The 22,883-nt window shown below is 31.0% G+C and overlaps 4 protein-coding genes across 4 annotated transcripts; 1 reads left to right on the top strand and 3 right to left on the bottom strand.

The window, feature by feature from the left end:
- Positions 1-1,402: 1,402 nt before the first annotated feature.
- On the top strand, positions 1,403-5,397 carry PGO_051200 (hypothetical protein, conserved; the record flags this gene model as incomplete). The annotated part of the gene is made up of 13 exons (XM_028686498.1): positions 1,403-1,510; positions 1,659-1,718; positions 1,960-2,016; positions 2,230-2,283; positions 2,371-2,424; positions 2,648-2,706; positions 2,887-3,004; positions 3,239-3,460; positions 3,679-3,745; positions 4,141-4,260; positions 4,468-4,561; positions 4,995-5,049; positions 5,293-5,397. 13 exons carry the CDS (start codon positions 1,403-1,405, stop codon positions 5,395-5,397), a joined length of 1,173 nt encoding a protein of 390 aa, XP_028542299.1.
- A 998-nt stretch (positions 5,398-6,395) lies between these two features.
- Positions 6,396-7,605, bottom strand: PGO_051190 (hypothetical protein, conserved; the record flags this gene model as incomplete). The annotated part of the gene is made up of 2 exons (XM_028686497.1): positions 6,396-6,753; positions 7,166-7,605. The coding sequence occupies 2 exons, from the start codon at positions 7,603-7,605 to the stop codon at positions 6,396-6,398; spliced, it is 798 nt and encodes a 265-aa protein (XP_028542298.1).
- A 3,666-nt stretch (positions 7,606-11,271) lies between these two features.
- PGO_051180 (hypothetical protein, conserved) lies at positions 11,272-13,065 on the bottom strand (the record flags this gene model as incomplete). Its single annotated transcript, XM_028686496.1, has 1 exon — positions 11,272-13,065. One exon carries the CDS (start codon positions 13,063-13,065, stop codon positions 11,272-11,274), a length of 1,794 nt encoding a protein of 597 aa, XP_028542297.1.
- Positions 13,066-14,769: 1,704 nt separating this feature from the next.
- On the bottom strand, positions 14,770-22,106 carry PGO_051170 (hypothetical protein, conserved; the record flags this gene model as incomplete). The annotated part of the gene is made up of 17 exons (XM_028686495.1): positions 14,770-14,943; positions 15,234-15,655; positions 15,888-16,896; positions 17,049-18,197; positions 18,335-18,500; positions 18,632-18,761; positions 18,940-19,080; positions 19,216-19,293; positions 19,609-19,699; positions 19,825-19,889; positions 20,007-20,052; positions 20,185-20,256; positions 20,457-20,536; positions 20,767-21,213; positions 21,365-21,457; positions 21,825-21,879; positions 22,059-22,106. The coding sequence occupies 17 exons, from the start codon at positions 22,104-22,106 to the stop codon at positions 14,770-14,772; spliced, it is 4,266 nt and encodes a 1,421-aa protein (XP_028542296.1).
- Positions 22,107-22,883: the final 777 nt, after the last annotated feature.

The raw sequence follows: 22,883 nt of genomic DNA, 5'->3' as shown, positions 1-22,883 counted from the left end.
TTTTTCACTGCACTGTTGTGATAAGTGTAGTACTTTTTTTTTTTTTTTTTTTTATGTGTTTTGCATTAGCTTCTTTTATCTTTGCTGTGATTTAGCTCCTTTTTATCCTTTAATTAAAAATGCTTCCACTGACTTATGTGCATCATATTTTCCATTTATTTCATGATACATGTCCCGTGTGTGTGCTGGGTTTTTCACTCCTATTTTCTCCTTCAATTTGAGTTTCTACATTTTCTTCCGCTTGGATTCCGCTTGGATTCCGCTTGGATTCCGCTTGGATTCCGCTTGGATTCCGCTTGGATTTCACTTCGGATTCCACTTCTTCTTCGAATTCCATTTTCGGTTCTTCCTTTTGCTTCCATTATTCTTCCTCACCTTTAGTCCAAATACGTTACAAAACATTGCTCAAATTGCCTTTTAAATTTTGATAAAATTACCATTGTTGCACTAGGGGGTGATTCACTAGTATATGAGAATAAATGGTGTACATGAGTCTATACGGTATACACATGGCTTCATTTATTCGTTACCCTTTCCTTTTTATCCTCGTTAGGAAAAAGTTGGGAAAAAATATATTGTCGTTTTTTCTGTTCTGGTGTGCAAGGAAAATATATGGGAACCTGGGAAAACTTCTCAGATCGGTAGATATGTTATGCACATGTTCAGAAATTTTGTTTGGTGATTGTGATATAAAATAGGGGGAAAAAAAAATTTATAAAAAAAAAATTGAAAAGAATTTAAAAAAAAAAATTATTTTAAAGATTTATATAAAAGTGGTATATTTATTCCTACAAACCGTTTTACACTTTTTATAAGGGATCCCAGAAAGCTACAATTTTTTTTTTTTTTTTTTTTTTTTTTTTCATCCCCTCTATATTTTATTTATTTTATAAAAATAATAAAGAAAAAAAAAAAAAAAAAAAACTTATTTATTCATGATGAGTATAAATATATTTGCACAATTTTGTACATTTTCTTTTAAACGAAAATATATGTTTCCATGTATAAGGGCTTACCTATATGATCACTTAAGTAGCATATCTACATGAGCAAATTCCTCACCCTACAGAACATTACATATTTTTTGTTTCAAAGGGAATATAGCGTTCTAAACGATATCTACATGTGTATATCTACATGTGTATATCTACATGTGTATATCTACATGTGTATATCTACATGTGTATATCTACATGTGTATATCTACATGTGTATATCTACTTGTGTATATCTACATGTGTATATCTACATGTGTATATCTACATGTGTATATCTACATGTGTATATCTACATGTGTATATCTACTTGTGTATATCTACTTGTGTATATCTACTTGTGTATATCTACTTGTGTATATCTACTTACATATATATCCACATGCATCGACGCATGTTTAGTTAATATGTATGTGCTTTTTAAAGACCAGCCCAAGAAGGGGGATGAAGCAAGTGTTAAGCATCAAGCAACTCGTCACAAAGAAAATAATTCCTCGTCTGAAAATGTAATTTGTGTTTGCACATATGAATTAACATATATAGAAAACTTACATATGGTAGAAGCCGGGTGTCCATATTCTCGCAACGCTATTTTTCTTCTTTTTTTCACGTCAAATTTTCAACTTTTCCATGTCTGGAAAATGGCACCCTTTTTCACAACAGGAAAATACATTATCCTCCAAATATTTCAGAAAAGAAAATAGAAGATTTAAACATAACCTAGTAATACCAATAAATAGAAAGACATCAGTGTCTGATCTGAATGGGTCTATATATGAGAAGAATGATACATATGCATACATGCATATACAGATTATTGCACACATATGTAACTATAATGATATTCACACACATGTATGTGAATATATATCTAAGGAGAATCCATTTCCCCTAGGCTATTTTTTTTTTTTTTTTTGTTTTTGCAAGAACCACATATGTAACACTTGCTTTACATTCCTCATAGAACATTCTTGATAAACATACGCCTCTGTCGAATGTTTTAGGAAATGCACCTGAACAAGTTAGAAGGGAATAGGAAAAAAAAAAAAAAAAAAAAAAAAAACATAAAATAAAATAAAATAAGATAAAATAAAACATAAAATAACGAAATAATAAAGCAAAAAAACAACAAAATAAAGCAAAACAAAACAACAAATCTCAGAGTGCTCAAAATTGTCTTCACAAAAATGAGACAATTAGAAAAAAATACAAAAATTACTTTTTTCATTTTTAGAAGCTTGAGCTACCCACAGAAAAACAAAGCGAATTAGGTATCTTAAAAAGCAAGGTAAATATATTTTCAACGAAGCATATATATTTAACAAACGACATTTCAAATAATCATAAACGTATTTTTTTTCTTTTTTTTTTTTAGAAGAATATTGAACCAACGGGTATTGTAATAGCATGCTGTCTTGGAACCGATTTTGTAAGATAAATATATAAAAGCCACTTTTTGTGGCAATTGTGAGATCAAAAAAAAAATTGTTCAGAAAGGACACACAGAGAAATTATTCATCCATCTCATGTCTTTTTAGAAAAATTTGCAATATAGTTTCACAGTTATTTCATTTTTATTTCCACTTCTGCCTTCATCGTTACTGCTACCTTTTTTTTTTTTTTTTTTTTTTTTTGCAATTTCTCCACTTTAGCACTTTTCAGCTTTCATAAAAGATTTCAAAACGCACAATATAAATAATGACTTTATCAAGTAAGAAGAAATGAAATAATCGTGCATATACTCTTTGTGTGAATCTCGAGAGTATACTTAAATCACCCCATCTTCACTAAGCTCTATGCGTCATGATCAAGTTTAAATCTGTGTTTTTTATAACTATATTTCCATTCATTACTCTCACGAGGAAATTTTGTATTTGTCCCTTCCATGTAGAATAAAGAAAGTATACAGTGAAGTAATATTTTGTTCTGCCTTTTCCCAAAAAAAAATTTTTTTTCTGTTTCGTTTTGGTTGTATTGTGTTGTGGGACTTTAGCATAAAGGAGAAGGAGGTAACGCAAAAAAGGAGAGGATAAATGGAAAAAAGATGAAAAATGAAAAAAAAAGTAAAAAATTTTCATAGTATAAAAGACGAGGTGAAGAAGTAATAAAACCATTCCATGCATAACGCATGTATGAGATATGTCTCTTTAAAATCAGCACACATTCGCTTCATACTTTTATCCCTTTCATACTTCTACCCCGGTTCACCCATCGGCACACTCACACATAAACTTATTACTCAGATTTTATTTATGAACCTGAAAGACTACCTAAATGAAGCATACACAGAAAACAACAATGAATTGGATAGCATGTTTTATATTATGAACAAATCAAATGAATTAAGTGATAACAAAATCACAAAAAATATGGAAAGTTGTTCATTTAAAATAAAAAATGACATCATATATATTTACACAAAGGATATATTTGAAAAATTAAGTTATTCCTACGCATTTTCTCAGGTAACGTGACAAATGCAATTCATCCCTTCAAATTGTATCCATATGGAAAATGAGTCTTCATTCGTTTACCCTTCATTCGTTCACTTCCCATTTCGCATTTCCCACTTCGCACTTCCCATTTCGCATTTCCCACTTCGCACTTCCCATTTCGCACTTCCCATTTCGCATTTCCCACTTCGCACTGGATTACTCAACTAATTTCTCATTCCTCGAAACAGAGCGTAAAGCTATCTTACTTCGAAAAGGTGGTAGATGACACCATTGATAAGACAAAAAAAATTCCAGGTAATTTCACTTTCTGTCACCCGTAACTTTAAGCCCTTGTGTGTTTACATAACATATCACATTTGCATGCATTTGTGTTTTTGTGTGTGCGTTCACACGAACACACACATGTATATATATATGTGTATATTTGTATGTATATATGTATATGTGCATATTTTGTATGTATATATGTATATGTGCATATTTGTATGTATATATGTATATGTGCATGGTTGTATGTATATATGTATATGTGCATGGTTGTATGTATATATGTATATGTGCATGGTTGTATGTATATATGTATATGTGCATGGTTGTATGTATATATATACATGCACACGTTTTCACATCTGCTGTGTCCGTTGTCCATGCACCCTCCAACAACCAAAAAAATATTCCTATTTTGAAAGAATGCTTAGCAAGAACTGGAAAGATACAGCTAAAGAAAAATGATATAAGCAAGAAAATTGGGGAACTATTTGTAAACAGATTTTATATTAACATGAACACAGATATGTTAGACACTCCAGGTAAGGAAAATACTTTCTTTTTTTTTTTTTTTTTTTTTTTTTTTTTTTTTTGATAGTACCAATGGGAAAAGGGGTGCATAAAAATTGGGAAAAAAAAAAAAAAAATCGATTACATGAAGGAGATTTAATGACGAATGGAAGAACGGAAATGAAGTAGTACATATATGTATGCACATGCGAAGTTTTCTTTTCTATACATTTTTTCAGAAATATTTTGGGATCATGATGACTTCACCGATACGTATGAACACTTTAGAAAATATTTAGACATCTCAAAGAGGGTTGAAATATTAAATCATAGGTAAAAAGAAGAAAAAAAAAAAGAAAAAGGAAAACTATATAACACAACATGTTCTTATCAGCGAAAAAAATTCCTATGTACACAAGCACCATGTACACTTGTACATGCACATGTGCAGGTGAACATGAATGTGCTTAACACTCTTTGTCAATAGCGCTCGATCGAATAGAACTCTACACCACCACTATTTTTTCCCATTAAGCATACTAGCATATGTGTTAAATAAAATTATTAAAAATAATTTATTTTTGGATAAAGATATATTCTTTGTCCCTCGTTCTATCGTCTCGAGTAGAACACGCATTCCCATATTTTACCAATTAAGGCGCGAATCATTTGTGTGCATAATACTTGGCATGCGTAGTTTGACATATGTGGTGGCCAACAAGCGTGCATGGTGACATAAATGTGCATGATCCCCTTCTCCACTTAGGCTAGACATAATTAAGGATCTCTATGACATGCTGCAAAATGAGTTAACGATTCAGGTTCGTCCTCATATAGAAATATAAAAATGTGTTTACATGCGTACAGAAAAATATATGTAAATGTACATGTATACCTGTACATATGTACATCTCTGTGTGTATAGATAGGTGGTTGCATGGATTAGATAGACATGACTTTGCGGTGCATTCTCATTTTTTGTAAATCCCATTTTAATCACTCAGAACATTGCACACACTGTAATCGCCCTATCACATGTGTCTTATTTCCACCCCCACTTACAGCACGGGTATAAACTCGAGTGGATTGTGATTTACCTCATATGCATAGAAGTTATTATAGACATTGTATGGACGATCATTATTAAGGGTGTTTTCAAATGGGGATGACTTTTTTCATTAAAAATTATATCCTATGCAAAATTTTGTTTTCTCCTGTATTCTTCGTTGTGCATTTTTTTTTTTTTTTTTTTTTTTCTGATATATTTCCTCATGATGGTATTAGGTTATGTGGGATGTGTCAAAAAAAAAAAAAAAGAAAAAAAAAGATAAGAAAGTCTTATATGTTCATGTTCTTTTACCGCTCATTTGTTCTGTTTAACATTTCCCAATTTTGTGAAATTTTACTTTCATTTTTTAACACGTTTAAAACGAATATTTTAAAAAATGTTTCATTTCAAAGAATAGCTAAAACGAATGAAAAAAAAAAAAAAAAAAAAAAAAAAAAAAAGCTGGTCGAAATTGATACTGCAAGGTGGTGAAGCATGGCTAAAAGCTTGACCTACAAAGCATGGACATAAAGGAATAACAAATTGGTAACACAACGAAGAAAAAAAATGATAACATAAGAGAGTTACAAAAAAAAAAAATGACATAAAATAGTTGGCACGCAACACAACAGAATGGAAAAAGTATATGCATCTCCCCTTTATAAAAAAAAAAAAAAAAAAAAAAAAAAAAAAAAAAAAAAAAAAAAAAAAATGGAAGTTTAAAGGGTAAAAACTAGGTCTTATTGGAGACCACGTGTACTTTTGAATGTTGTTGTTGAAATCGGTCTCATTATTGGGGTTTCCTCATTGTAAACATTTCAAAATTTTATATAACTATGATTAGAAATCGGTATTCTTATTTTCTCATACTCATACTCATTTCAAATGTTTGATAGATGATGCAACGTATCTATTTATGCGTATTCTTGTGCAGAAGTGTAAATCATATGTTGTAAAAAAAAAAAAAAAAAAAATGGATCTTTTTTTTTTTTTTTTTTTTTTTTTGTGTGTGTGTGTGTGTATGTGTGCCTGAGTTGTCCCATTCGCACACTTGATATATAAAAAGGTAACAGAAATTTTGATTATTTTTAATTTTCCTTACTATTCAAATTTTTATTCCTATGCTTTGGCTTCTTCATTATTTTCAACATTATTACTCTTGTTAGATTTTTCACTCTTTGTGCTATTTTCTCTTTTCTCCTTGTTTTTCTTATCTCCATTCCATTTTTTCCCTTTGTTCTCTTTATTTTTCACAATATCATCAATATCATCATTGTCAACATTATCAACATCATCATCAACATCATTGTCACCATCGTCATCCTCGCTATTATTTTCCTTCTTCTTTTTATAAACGTAACACATAGGCACAAAGTAATCAATTCGACAATTATCGACAAGTTCAGATTCTTTCAATGTAAGAAAGTTGTTTAGTGGTGCCCCTTTGTACAGGAGGACTATGTTTTCAACGGGTATGCTGCAAAATGGGAAAAGGAAGAATAAGCCACGATAAATGTATGGATCTTTTTTTTTTTTTTTTTTTTTGACATGCGTTTATATACACACCTTTATAAACTTTCTGATTCTCTGATTTGTAAACAGGAAAATAATTTGTACACACGTCAATGTATCACATATTGGACAAATGCATGCAAGTAGTATGCTCCTGTCAGGAGGATATCACCACTCACTCTCCATTTTTTGTCTCTCCTTTTTTGTCACTCCTTTTTTGTCTCTCCTTTTTTGTCTCTCCTTTTTTGTTACTCCTTTTTTGTCTCTCCTTTTTTGTCACTCCCTTTTTGTCTCTCCTTTTTTGTTACTCCTTTTTTGTCTCTCCTTTTTTGTCTCTCCTTTTTTGCTGCTGCTTCCCATTTTTGAATTTCACTTACGAAGACGATTCATCAGTAAGGTTGTATATCCTTTGCTTCAACATACGAACTTCAGAAGTGTCAATTATTTTGATTTTAATGGTTTGTCTAAAACAGAAAGACCATAAAGGTATACATCTACTCGTTCCTGATCCACATGATTGTAAAGTTCTGACATTAATTGTAATTAAGTTGGCTAAATATAACTCCAGTTTAATTGTTTTTCTATTGGATTTATTATATGTTGATAATTTTTCATCGATTTTACATTCCACTCTTGCAAAATATAATACTAACGAGTTATTATCATATGTGTAGTTTTTTTTTACCTTAATTTTGTTAATTATTTCACTTATTTTCATATCATTACATATATCACTTATCTGATATGTTGAAGATTCCTTATTTACAAAATCGTTTATTGTTATCAAGATATCGGGTGCACCTACTGTCACATACATTATTGCTGATGTGGGCCTATACAAAAATGTTCCTCTTTGTGTGGCTCTGCCTGTGCCTGTGCCTGTGTCTGTGCCTGTGCCTGTGCCTGTGTCTGTATCTGTACCTATATCTGTACCTGTATCTGTGCGTGTGGAAGTTTTCTCCGAATGGTGTGATAAAATGAACCGTTTATATATGTACTAATTGAGAAGACACTTATACACATGTACACATTTGTTATGGAAATCTTCATTATATATTTTAAAACACACGCAAAAGGAAAAAAAAAAAAAAAAAAAAAAAAGAATGAATCAAATTTTTTGCATTGTTATGAAATAAATCTATATCTCATGGGTGCCAAACGAACTGGAAGTGGGATAAAAAATTGGATAGAAGAACAAGTTTGGAAAAGTATATTACAAAATTGGCAACAAAATTGACAAACAAATTGGCAGCAAATTTGGCAAACAAATTGGCAACAAAATTGACAAACAAATTGGCGACAAAATTGACAAACAAATTGGCAACAAAATTGACAAACAAATTGGCAACAAAATTGACAAACAAATTGGCAACAAAATTGACAAACAAATTGGCGACAAAATTGACAAACAAATTGGCAACAAAATTGACAAACAAATTGGCAACAAAATTGACAAACAAATTGGCAACAAAATTGACAAACAAATTGGCAACAAAATTGACAAACAAATTGGCAACAAAATTGACAAACAAATTGGCAACAAAATTGACAAACAAATTGGCAACAAAGTTGACAAACAAATTGACAACAAAAATGACAAAAAAAAAAAAAAAACTATACAACACACTACATGATAAACTAGATGGACGTGCGGTGACAACGAAACACGTGTACTCCTTTGTATCAGCAACTTATTATAGCACACAGATTTTCAATTAAGAATGTGTGAAAAGTATGACAATTAATCCGGGTAGATGTTGCGTGCTTTTAAAGACTTGAATCACCAAAATGCCCGCTCCGAATATTGATACAATCCTTTTCTGTCTGCTTCTGTGAATATTTATACAATCGTTTCTGTGTAGTGATGAGAATACTGATACAATCCTTTCTGTCTACACACACACACATATAGTGAAGGATACAATTCACACTAAGGGTACTGAAAAGTCTTATCCATAAAAAAGGGTGGTATTATGTGTGCACACACAGGTATCTCTCTTTTATGGCATTCAAAATTGAAAGCCCCTCTGGATAAGCGAATTTTCTTCTGTAAGAAATGAAAAGGCTAAAAAGGTCTGCTAGATCTGCCGGGGAGAAACGTTTGGGAAAAAAAATAAAAATTAAAATTAACGTAAAAATTAACGTAAAAATTAACGTAAAAATTAACGTAAAAATTAACGTAAAAATTAAAGTAAAAATTAAAGTAAAAATAAAAATCATTAACTGGTTTTTAGTAAAGCAAGAAAACATTCGTTATGCATTTTTCTTCTTTTTATTTTCATCATTATATCATTTCATTGACGTAGTACTTTCAGAAACAGTATAGGCACACGGGTGTGCGGCACAACACAAGGTGGGATATTGTATGGCATGGAATTCGTGGTATTGTAATGATGGTATGATGCAATTTACAATCACACCAAATTGTGCAAAAATAAGTATGCTTTTTTTTCTTTCTCTTTTTTTTCTTTCTCTTTTTTTTCTTTCCTTTTTTTCCTTTTTTTTTTTTTTTTTTTTTTTTTACATGCACAAAATGAGGATGCGAAGGTAGATATGTTCGTTATAATCATCCCTTTTTAAAATACATAAGAAACAATTCATCAATTTTATTTTCTTCTTATCCTTGTGCTTGATAACTTGTATTCACGAGTGCAAAAAAAATTGGGCAGCACTACACATGAATTACGTGTTGTGTGTGCATGTGTATGTTCTGTGCATGTGTATGTTCTGTGCATGTGTATGTTCTGTGCATGTGTATATTCTTTGCATGTGTATATCTGTGCATGTGAATGTGTATATACTTTATATGTGCACGTACATTATGTATGTTTTCCTTTTTGTTTTTTTACTTTGCTCGTTCTCAAATTTTAGCAGCAAATGGTATATAAAATGCTTGTTTCTTGGATGAGCGTTACTTATGGTTTCACTTTTGCAAATAAGAATATTTTTTTTCGAAGTATTTCCTTTGTCTCACTCCACATGTCCATAATGACTTCTTACTCATCACTTATTCTGAGTTTCCCAAGGGAACCATTTCGAATGAAGACAAAAATTACTTATACTATTTAAGCAGCGAAAACAACAATGACACGGACGAACTTATCGAAATAGAAAATAACAGAACGAAAAAATGAAGCAAAGAAAAAAATGCAAATGCGGTGGTAGGTGGTGGTGTGTATGGGAGGATGTTTTTTTATGTTACACCATGTGCATACGCAAAATGAACATCATGTGAACGTGAAAGTGAAAGCAAAATTGGAAGAAAGGAAAAAAAAAAAAAAAAAAAAAAAAAAAAAAGTGAAAATTTACACACGCATAATTAAACTTATTCCCCTTCTTCTTCTCCGTTCATTTGGATGTCATATGCACAATTCACTCCAATTTGTTCAAAGTTAGTTTATAGAAATAAAAATTTTTAAGAGGAAAAAAAAACAACACAAAATGGGACTTTGAGAGACCCCACTACATGTTTTTGTGTTGTACCTGCGTGTGCGTTTCCATGCATGATTTTCCCCCTTCCATTTTCTTCTCGTTTTGTCTACGATATAAATTCTTTACAACTGGAAGTGTAGAAACGAAGTAATACACACACACACACACATGAACAAAAAAAAAAAAAAAGGACAACAATATGAATTACTAAAGAGGAATTTAACAAAAGCAGAAAAAATATCACTTGGGATTATTTAACAAACAAAACATTTATTCAAACCATATGCACACACCATTTTTGAAACACAAGGAAGCTAGAACATTCTGGAGGATATATGTAAAAGAATATGTCATCTGAGACACAAGTTTTTTTTTTTTTTTGCTTTTTTGATTTTTTTTGGCATAATTTTACAAATTATATATTATGAAAATTTAGGGTCAAATAATACATGTAAATAGAACTTATTTTTTTTCACATATCTATATGTAAAAATTGGTATGTATAAACAAAAATATATATTTTTCTACTCCACTGGTTGTTATAATTCTTTAAATAATTTCCAAAAAAAAATGTTATCACTACTGTGTTAAGGTGAACAGTTGCAAGGGTAGAATGGATAGATAGGGGGCAAAAAAAAAAAAAAAAAAAAAGGAACAGGAAAAAAAAAAAAAAGGACAGGTAAAAAAAAAGGAAGGACAGGTAAAAAAAAAAAAAAGGACAGGTAAAAAAAAGGAAGGAGAAGTAAAAAAACGGAGATGAGCAAAAAAAAAAAGAGACGAAAAAATATGCATATTTTTACAATTCTATTGTGTCACATCTGTCACCTGGATAAACATGCGTAAGCGCAAAGTGGTGAATCTCCTTAAAATATATATATAGCCCTTGCTTGGGTAACGAAGAAGCAGTTATATATATACAAACAAAACAATGTTCATATACATACGCAGGTATTATATTATAAAATGTGTGTTCAATGCATGGGGTTATTATACCTCTCTCTCTCACCTCCCCCTCCCTTCCCATGAAATCAAACGTTAGAAGCAACAAAATTCAGTACCCATGTCTCTGCATCGAACTGGCATAGTAAGCCATCGCTTGGTTCACGAATGATACGTTGTAGCCAAAAAATTCATAAACCTCTGAATTTGACAAAACCCATGGTTGTATTCCATTTTTTTTAAAAGGGTGAATAATGGTATATAAAAAAAAAAAAGAACTTAAATAATCCATTAAAAAATTTATAAATTTTTTTTTCTGAAAAGATTTTTTATTTTTATAGCACCGAAAGACATATGCTAAATAATCAATTAATCCAACTCTTAGTGATATAACAACATCGACAGGTGTGTAATTAAAAAGATTCTTAATGTCATCTTGGAAAATGTCATTATAAATCGGTTTGACATAAAGAGGGATACTATTTCGTGTTAACTGTTTTATTGTTTCTATTGATTTTTGATCTTTTACAACTGATTTTTCAAGAAATTCGTGCATAAGTTCAATTACGTTTGTATCTCTTGTGAGTTCTTCTTTGTTGCACAGAATGTTGCCTCTTTTCTCATCTTCATTTTTATGGTTAATATTGGTAGCAACTTTTTCTTTTTTTCGTTTAGACATATCAGCCCATTTATTGTATTTCTTTCCCTTTATTGGATAGTGTTGTATTCCCAAAAGGGCTTTGAAAAAATTTACAATTTTTCTTATTCGAGATAAATTGTGTATCACCTTTTCGTGCATTAAGCAATAGATATGTTTTAAATGAGTCACACATATTTCTTTCATTTCTTTAATAAAAAAAATCAAAATATGATATGTTCGTTTATCATATTTTGATTTTTCTTCATAAAATATCTTTTTATCAAAATCGAAAATATTTTTTATTAAATTTTCTACATTTTTATTGTACACATGATTGCAAAGTGCCTCTCTTACAATTTCTCCTTCTGATGTTACATGTCTCTTTTCTGCCAATTTAATTAGCTGGTTATGTGCACTCCTTCTGTTCATGAACTCTAAATGGAGACGCGCTTTTTCAACCCTGCAGTCCGATTGGCAGAATTTTCGATCTTGTCCTTCATGCCCCCTTAGTTTACAATTTTTGGAGAGTTTAAATTTTGCGATGGAGAATTTGTGCCTCCCATCCTTTTCACCGTACTCATTCGTCATTTCAGAGACACCTTCGGTGCTGCTATTAGCACTATTTCCATCACTTCCATCACTTCCATCACTTCCATCACTTCTATTACCACATTGGCCTGCACATCTTACGCCTCTTCCCCCGTGTGCATTGGGTAACAGACCCGTGGTGGTGTTCATAAAAAAGCGATGCTCTTGCAGTTCACGAGCAAGGTAATCATAAAAGGAAGAATCAAATAATCTATTCGAGATGTATATGCTGACGTGAAAGACTTTGTGTTCATATAGACATATAAGAATATTCACGAGGTAAGATGAAAATTTTCTCTTACTTAATATAAGAATATCACTTGATTTTAACACAATATATACATGCTTTGGTGTTTTTGTAATGTTTTTGTTTTTTACCGTGTTAATGGATCTTGGGTGCTTAAAAAAGTTAAGACACTTTGGAAAGATTTTATTACACAGACATTGTTTCTTCAGATTCAACCATGTAAAACTGTTGCAAATGTTCAGAAGCTTTTGTACATTTGTTTTTATATGTAATTCATTATAAGTGCGAAGTAAAAACGTGAGCGCTTCTTTTCCTTTTTTTATTAAGCCATAAATGGATAGTATAGCCCATATCATTATATATATTACAACTAGGACAGTATATTCAATTACGTTCTTTACATTTTGTTTCGTGCATCTATGTTTAACCATTGTGGCCCTTTGGCTCCACGTGATTTGTGAATATCTACCTTAATAATATGAATTAACTTTTACTTCATTTATTTTATCACTTAGAGGAGTTTGTGGGAGTGGCGTCCCTACTCAATTTAACTTTTTTTTTTTTCTCACTAGAGTGCTTTTTAATTTACGACCTGTTACTGTATCATCTTGCAATGTTCTGTGTTTGCACTTTCAGTAAGGATGCATTGGCATGAATAAACGTAGGTAAACGTGGATGTGAATATACAATAGACAAATCAGTGTCAAAAGTACATTTGTGTATCTCTTCTGGTGTAACTGCTTCTCAACCATTGAATTTAAAACTTTCCTTTGATGTCTTTATCTTGTCAGTATCTAATTATAAAAGGAACCCCGCACCCCACCCCCTTGCTCATTCCACCCATACACATGTGTGTTTGTTTTATGTACATATGTACAAGCATACATACATGCATACATATATTTCATTTGAAAAAAAAAAAAGGGTTATTCATATTATAACTGCCATTTGTTTTATTATATACCCAGCTTAAACGACCATACATAATAAATGTAGAAACAGATGCTCATGTGCACATTTCCCTTGCAAGGTAAAAAAATAAAATAAAAAAAAAAAAAAGTTCTTATTACAAATTTGATTTGGACCAATTTAGCCGAGCTGCTTGTTACTCCAAAAAAAAATGGGAACCTTATTTTTATTTATTTTTTTTTTTTTTTTAAAATATATATCTGAAAAAACAAATTGTTGCTTTTCTTATGTTACCTTTTTTGTGACATATGAAAACAGAAGAATGTGAGTAGACCAGTCGGACGAGAGAAAAAAAAAAAAAATAATAAAATAAAATAATAAAATAAAATAATAAAATAAAATAAAATAATAAAATAATCTACACACAAATTTAAGTTTTCCTTTATCGCCCATTTCTTCTCAAAGTATCACCTTGTACGTTCATGTTTTAACACGTGCGTCGCTTTTTCTAAAACATGATTTGGGGTCTTGTTCCCTCTTATGCGGGCTTGCTTTATCATAGGCATCTAGTTTCCTTTCACCATTTTCTTCTTCTTCTTCTTTATTAAACCTTCCAATTTAATACACCTTATGTGGAGAGAATTAAAGCTTAATTTTTTTTTTTTTTTTTTTCTTCTTCTTTTCGTACTTGTCGATTTGCCAAATTTGCAGCTACACGCAGTAATATACCAACTATATACATTGCTATACCAAACTTATAAACAGAGTTAAATTAGAAGAAAAAAAAAAAAAAAAAAAAAAAAAAAATCAGAAGTCTAACCTTTGTTAGAAGTTTATTTAAATTTTTGAAAAAATGAAACCAAATAGTAGTGTGAATTTTTTTTTTTCTTTCTTTGATTTCAAATACAGTTCGAATGGTTCACATTGGGTAGGTATATATAATACTATAAATTGCCTGAAGCATTTTTTTTTTTTTTTTCAATCTATTTCTGAATGCTTATACCTATATATATATATATGCAGTAAATGTAAAATAACAAAAATATATTGAAAAGTTCATTGCACACTTTTGTTTTATGAACAAAGGGAGGGAAAAAATCATCGAGATAAAATCGTGATATGTGTGGTGTAATAAATAATATGTAAGACGCGTGATTAGTGGGAACTCAATTGTATACAAATTTTATAGTTTTTTTTTTTTTTTTTTTTTTTTTTTTTTTTTTTCACTAGGTTACATTTTTCCCACAATCAGTATTCTCTTCTCGTTCATGAAGAGTTGATAAAATTTTCCATCCCTTTTCATATTCAACCATTTTGTATGCGGTTAACATTTCTGAAATAATCATCTTGTCATATTTCTTCATTTTTATAAAGTTCCCTAAACATTTGTCTGCTTCATCCTGTACGTTAGAATCAAGAATTTGAATGTAAGTCAGGGGAGAAGAAGAAGAAGAAAATAACGAAAAAGTGTATTTATTTTATTTTTATTTATTTTTTTTTTATGTCCACTTTTGGATTGCACTTTACGCATGTTTGTGTGTTCAGGGCACCTGACACAGGAATGCAGATATGTGTATGTATGAATGGGTAAGCGTGTCTTTCCCTTTTTTTCCCCTTCATCTGCATATGTTTAACTTATCGACCGTGTGCCAGACGAACAACGTGCTTGCTGGTAGCGCCTTGGTCTTACTTTCATTCCAAGATGAAGAAAAGTTATGCAAAAGTAAGCCCATAATTTGTGGTTGAAGAGATTCATTTCATTTGACTTGTGCAAGAACTTGTAAGCTTGCATGTATTTTTTTTTTTTTTTTTTTAAATAATAATGAGCCAAGTAAAGATAAGAATAGCTAGTTTTGCACACATCTAGTGATTTTTTAATCTCTTTTTTGGAGTCTTCATATTGATTAAGAGAAATGTACACTTTGCTTAATTGAAGATATATTTTTACACGCACGTTGCTCATTCTGCATAGATATAAACACTGTTTTAGTAGCACCATGGACTTTCTGTAGTCCTTCAACTTGTATGCACTTTCAGCATATATATACAACATGTCAAAATTTTTCAGGTGTTCCTTCGTTTCTTCTATGAGTTCAATGCATTTCGCGAATTCTGTGGTAGGTGGAAGTTAAACGTTGTGAGATGTGAGACGTGAGACGTTAGATGTGAGACCTGATTAGACCCGATTTAGACAAAACAGAGACGTCACAGTGCAATGTAGCGAATGGCATAACGAGGGAGTAAAACAAATTCGCAGATATTCTCAGGGTGCACCCTCTATTTATATGTCTACATCTGTGGAGGCCTTGGTGCGTGGTCTGATTTTAAACGAATTTCTACTCACCTGCAAGAGCAAAAAAAGCACGAATAATTAGATGCCTGTATAAAGGCGTTTCCAATGAAAGTTCAGTTAAAAATTTATGTCGATTTTCATGAATAAACATTACAATATTTAAAATGTTGAATTTTATGCAGTGAATAAGAAACAAGAACATAAAGATATCCTTCACAGGCACATGGTTAGATAAGTATGCTTCTGGTAAATTTATCTCCGTTTCATTTTCCAGTACACTGTTTTGTTTTTCTTTTCTTATGCTACTTCTTCCTTTTGTTTTCACTTCTTCAGAATCGTTTATATGTTTGGTTTCTTCTTTATCCGTGTCGATTTGTTCGTTCATGTCTTTTGTTTTTCCCTCGCTTCTGCCCTCGCGTCCATTCTGCCAATTTTTTTCTGTTTTTTCTTTTTTTTCTGTCTTTTCTGTTTTTTCTGTTTTTTCTGCCTTTTCTGTTTTTTCTGTTTCTTCCTTTTTCTTTTCCCCATCATTTGTGGACGACGCAGGTTCATTTTCCGTCTTGTCCTTGTCATTCTCAAGATTGTTAATATCATTTTTAGCTTTGCTATTTTCACTTTTTCCACGACCAATCGTAGCACGTGTTTCTTTTTGAAGATTAAACTCATTTATGGTTTTTTCGATGGCTGATCGTAGATTGTTTTCATTGTTATTCAAAAGGATACTCATGTTAATGTAATAGTTCACATAATTACGTTGAAAGAAAAAGCATAGAGCTTTGATATATATACATATCTCTACACTTATATTTATGTTTGAATAATTAAATGTGCTATATAAATATAGCTGTTTTATGTTCCATGGATTTTCTTCCTCTGACGTATCACCCAGTGGAGGAGTGCTTATTATTTTGTCTCGGTTTGTTTCTTTTCCACGTGTCATTTTTTTTCTTTCCTTTTTCTTCAAAACTTGTATCAAGTAGCTAGCCAGTTTCATAGCTTTGTCATATTTGTGTGTGTTCAGATATACCAAGGTTAATATGAAAATGCTTTCTAAGTTTTCCTGTAAAGATGAACACGTGTGCACAATGAAGTATGATGAGAGGAGGGGATGGGAAATGCATGGGATGTCGTTTCACTGTAAGTGGAAGCGCTTGTAGAACCCTTCGTTCGTTCTCGTGCAGGCTGCCTCTGCCTCCATTTCTACTGGCTTACAAAATTGGTGAGCTCCACGTAAGCAGATAAACAGGAAATGCAGGAGTCCATGTTCTCGCCGTTGAGGTACTTTTCATACAAGTCAAAGTTGTCGTGATACTCAAAATTGTCATATTCGTTTATGTTATGAAATGCTGAAGCAATTATTCCTTTCTCGAGTTGAGCTGTATCTGTCTTTCTGTCTCTCGCAGCACAATACTGCTCATAGTACAGACGCTGCTGTTTTTTTTGAGTTTCACAATTGGTGTTGTTATTCGATATCAACAAAACTTTTGCATATTTATAAAGTACATCAATAAATAAATTTTTAATTTCTTTATTCTGTGGTAAATTAAAAGTGGAAAAGATATTCTCCTGTTTGGAATCCTTTACAAAGGTTTCTTCACCTACTCGATTTTCATTTTTTTGATTTAAAATTATTTTTTCAAAGTGGTTTATATAATCAAACAAGTAACAGTTAGAATTTTTTCTCTGCATAGTGCTTATTATGGATGTTAAAATGTCAGCCTCGTTATTTTTCTCACTTTTTTCACTTTTTTTGTAAATGTAATTATCTTGGGGAGTATTCTCCCCTTCTCCATGCTCTTCACAGTTTAGCAACATGTTAACGACATGATTATAATCTTGATTTTCTATTATTCTTAAATCTTTCTTTTCTGTATTTTCTCCCGAATTTAGTATTTTTTTAAAAAGTAAAACCAGTGTAGCCTCACAAAAATACACACACTTTTTATACTTTAGTAAAAATTCACTTTCTTTTAATACATTAAATAGATAATTTTCAACATTTTTGATATTATTTTTTTTTTTTATTTCATCTAACGCATTGGTATTAATATTGTTTTCCTTCTCGCAGTAGCCATTAATGATTACATTTGATGATTCATGCACAAGATTAAATAGATGTGCCAAGATACAATTTGTATTTTCTTCAGATATGGTTATATTTTCTACAAACTTTTTATTACCACCGTTCGAGTGGTTCTTTTCATTTGTATTATTCATCCCATGATTAATATTGTTTATATCCACATATTTTCCTTTCAAATCTAACTTCTTTTCTGTCTCATCATCTGTGTACATCACATCATCATGGAGATTGAAATTTTTATATATTTTTTTCTTCACTATTTCATAAGCCATTTTTATCTACAAAAAAAAAAAAAAAGGATGAACCAGGTTGATTTTGTGTTTGGTTAAATTTTGCCATTTTTATTCAACCATAAGGAGCAGAGGTAGAGACGGAGGCACACACCGACACCGACACAGCGGCAGAGTTAAGCTACCATAACTTCTTTGATATTGTTATACAAATTAATGTACGTAGGATTTTCTTTTAAATCGTTTAAAAAGGAGAGATACTCCTTGGATTTTTTATAAATCTTTATTTGTTCTTCATTTTTCCTTTTGTTTATTTCGCTATTGACATATTGAATTCCTTCAAGAATTAATCTGATTCGAGGGTAGTTGAATGGGGTGTAACATGGGGTGCATCAAATCGGGGCTTAATATAGGTGCATTAAATTGGGGCGTAATATAGGTGCATTAAATCGGGGCGTAGCAACTAATTGTACACTCTATACCTGTTAAACAAATTGCCAATATCTTCACCTTCCTTTTGATTAGGCGACAATACACCGTTTACTTTTGAGCCTTCCTTCATATTATCCATTTTTAGGGGAAATTCTACTTTCTTCTCCCTTTGGAAAAATGCTGTAAATATGTCATCAATTTTTTCAAAGTGGTTAATTCGACAAGTGTAAAATTCATGAAAGTAAATGAGTTTGGACATAGGAATAAGCAGAAATAATATTGGGAAAACGTTTCTAAGAGTATATATATATTCCCTTTTTCTACACATTTTTCTACAAATTTTTTTTTTTTTACTTACGCTTGTAAAATTTAATGGTCAACATGATGTAAGCCCCTCCATATATAAATGAACCTTCATTAGTATCACCTTTTTCTATGGCATTTTTCACTTCTCCTTTTTGGAGATCCAAGACATGTAATCTGTACTTGGCATTAAGGACTACACGAGTGGGAAGTAAAATTAAAGAAAGCAAAGGATTTAGCAAAAAATTAAAAAAGAATAAAAAAGAAAAGAAAGCAGCTTCATTCTTAGTTCTTGTACATTCTCTGCAATGTAGAAAAACTTTCCCTTTACCTTTATTTGATATTACATCGTTAATGTTTACTTCGAACCTCCCACAAAGGAAGTCAACCACGCTTGGAGAGTTATTGTCTGAATATCGTGGAATGGAAAGCTGTAGATGAGTTAGTGCTCGTGCACAAGTACATACATGGAAAGAAATGAGTGAACTGTGCACTGATATTTTTTTCTAATTTTTTTCTAATTTTTTTGTAATTTTTGCACCCTTTTTTTTAAAGTCTACATAAACACTGTTGTACGCGGACACCCACTTTTGGCTTCTCTACCAAGCATGTACTTTTTATGTATTTCCATGGATTCAGGTATGCATTGTAAACTCTGCCTCTCTCGTAGAGACACACCTTTTCCCATGTGTTATTTTCCATTTTGTTAATTTTCTATAATTACCTTTTTGTTTCTTTCCCTCGTTAAAACATAGCAAATAGGCATTAACGTTAAAAGATTCGTAAAACAGAAAGTTGTAAATATATTCAATTTCCTGAAGATTCGAAAAAAAAAAAAAAAAAAAAATCATAGCTTCTATTTGGGTGATTTCAGGTGATGAAGAATCTACATTTTGTTATGGTACTCCGTGATCATTTTCCTGTTGATCGGTTGTGATACCTTTATATTTCTATATTTGTACAAGTCATTTTTTTTCCATTCAATTTTGTATTTGTCTTGCTCATCTGGATGGGGGAAAAAAAATAACGCGTACGAATTATAGAGAATGAAGAGAAAAACTGTCAGCATAACTGTGTAGTAAAAAAAGAGAAAAAAAAAAAGGAGGCCCTCCTAAACTTAACCTTTTACTAGCATTCCGTCGTTCATGCAAAAATCCAAAAATTTCAACTAAAAAAAAAAAAAAAAAAAGAGAAAATAAAATGGAGACTTACAAAATATGAAATATGAAAAACCTCTCTATTTACACCTCTTCATACTTATTCACACACAGTTTACAACCCTTCTGAATTATATACTTACTTGAAACGTGTGCAAATTCTTTTTTGATATTTTGTCTTCTACAGATTTGGGTATATTGTATACACCATCAACCTTGTAGAGGAGAAAAGGAGAGTGGAAAAATAAAAAAAAAAAAATCACATGTTCATTCGTTAGTTTTTTTTATTTTTTTTTTTTTTTTGTTTTACACTTTATTATGCACACATTATAACACATTAATACAATTAGAAGTAGTAATCCAAAATGGATAATTCCCCTCAAGTTGTTTTCCTTTAGACTCTTTTCAAGTTAACCTTCATGTTCATTATGTTGTAAGATGACCTCTCGCAGTAGTTCCCTAGTAGTGAATTTACATTCAGCGTGATATTAAAGCCTTAAAGTGGGGGAAAATAAAAGAGAAACGCGTAAAAATGAAGAAAAAAAAAAAAAAAACACCAAAATTGTAATAAGCGTGAAAAGTGCAATAAACGTAAAAAGTGTAAAAAATTATGAACGGGTCAGGTGAAATAGGTAGACCAAATCGAGATAATCATTTTGTAAAATTTACAATTTTACAATTTTAGATTAAAGCTCATGTAGAACACGCGCACGAGCTAAACTAACTTATGCCAATATTCGATTTGATACAATTTTCTGACTTTCTTCCGTCCCCTCCTGATTTACTTTTTACCTTATCGCTATTTTTTTTTTTTTTTTTTTTTTCATCCTTATCGCTATTTTTTTTTTTTTTTTTCTTGTCACTTATTTCGCTTGGCTTGCCCGGTTCGCCTGGTTCACCCATTTGGTCTTTTTCAATTTGATTATCGATCTCTTCCCATCGATTTTCACATTTGTACGATACGATAACATTTCTCGTGATTATTAACTGATCATGCAAAAAGGGGAAAGTCTTAATGTTATCTGATCCAATGCAAATAAAACTATTACTTCCATTGTCACTGTTGTTTTCGCTATCACTTTTCTGATTGTCATCCTCCTTGCCCTTAGAATTGCTTCTCGCGAGAACATTAATTTTTATACAACTTTGTATGACATCCTTAATAGCAGTTTCTGTGGATTATCAATTGGAATGAGTAAAAGAAAAATAAAGAAAGTAAAATTAGGAATTTAGAGAAAGTTCATAAATAGCACATATCATCAAACGAACTTAATTATTCATAAAATCTCACAAATGGCATATTTCCCCCTTTGTTCCACGTACCTTCACATATTTCAATGTAATTGCTAGAGAAATTAATTTGACGATAACTGTTTTTACTGATGATGTTGGACTCGTAGCAGTTTCCATAAAAATCTGTAATGAACACGCGTACAAATAGGGTTCAGGCATTATATATATATATGTGCATGTTCATGTACATGTACATATTAATACATTTGTGCATGAGAGGAATGCTGTGTAGCGAATTTTTGTGCAAATGCGCACGGACATCCATGCATACACATATGATACAAACATGTCTAACTTCCCCAGCTGGAAGGGGTTACATTATATTATTCATTTTGTTTATTCGGCCTTTTTATTTATTTTGTTTATTCGGCCTTTTTATTTATTTTGTTTATTCGGTCTTTTTATTCATTTTTTTATGCACCCTTTTTATTCATTTATTTTTGACCAAACGCATCGCATGTTTTGAAATTGATCCTAAATTTAGACTCACCTGTTATATTTATTTTGTACGACACTGAATCATCCGATGCTGTAAAATTGGTCACCTTTATATTTTCGTTTAAAAAAAAGCAGAAAAAAAGAAAAAAAATAGTTGTTATTTTTATGTATACTAAAGCATATATAGCACAAAGTTGCAAGATCTTTTTTTTTTCTTTGTTTTTTCTTTTTTTTTTTTTTTTTTTCCTCTCATCCTTTCGCTTTCTTTTTCTCCTTTCTGTTTTACGTAAAAAGTCACAAAGAAGGGTCCTTCAGGTTTTTCTTTATATTCCATTTTGTGAAATCATAAAAAAGTGCATCCTATGTATCTATTTGTTAATGTGGGGAGTTACATGTTTTTGAATCACAAGCGAAGAAGTGTTGGAAGAACCCCCATCGAGGAAGAAAAATGTCCAAAATCGAACGTAGATGTAATGGAAAGGTTGGTAAACAGAGGCCGGATGTGAAAGGTTCTTTTGGACGAAGAATCTAATTTACCCTCTATTCATTTCTTTTCAAATTCATAAGAACACACTTTCCACTTTGAGAAAGAAGCCAAGTGTGTCCTTCATGTTTGTGTCGTACAAGGTTGGCTATTTTTTTTTTTTTTTTTTTTTTTTTTTTTTGCTGCATTATGCTATGTTTCACTATGTGCATATATATATACACACGCATATATATATATATATATATATATATATATATATATATATATATATATATATATATATATACATATATATATATGTACATCATCTTCTCAATGTGTTATACATGCACTGATCAAGCTGAAGGGACGAGAATTTTTTTTTTTTTTTTTTTTTTTTTCTATGTCTACAAAATATTTGCTGCGTAAATTTTTCAAAATTTTACAGTTTCAGTTATATCCATTCAAGTGAACGTTAGAAGTTAGCACAAAAATTGGAAAAAAAAAAAAAAAATCAAAATAATCATTTTCCAAAAAAGGTAAAAACAAAAGGGTACTAAAAATTATGTTTACAAAATTCTTTTTTTGTACAAAAACAGACGTGTATACATAGGAACGTGACGCAGTACATGGGAGACACAAAAT

This window comes from Plasmodium gonderi (genome assembly GCF_002157705.1).
Source record: "Plasmodium gonderi DNA, contig: Chr05, whole genome shotgun sequence".
Lineage (NCBI taxonomy): Eukaryota > Apicomplexa > Aconoidasida > Haemosporida > Plasmodiidae > Plasmodium > Plasmodium gonderi.
The sequence above is the reverse complement of the archived record's forward strand: the minus strand, read 5'-3'. Positions and strand labels throughout refer to the sequence as shown.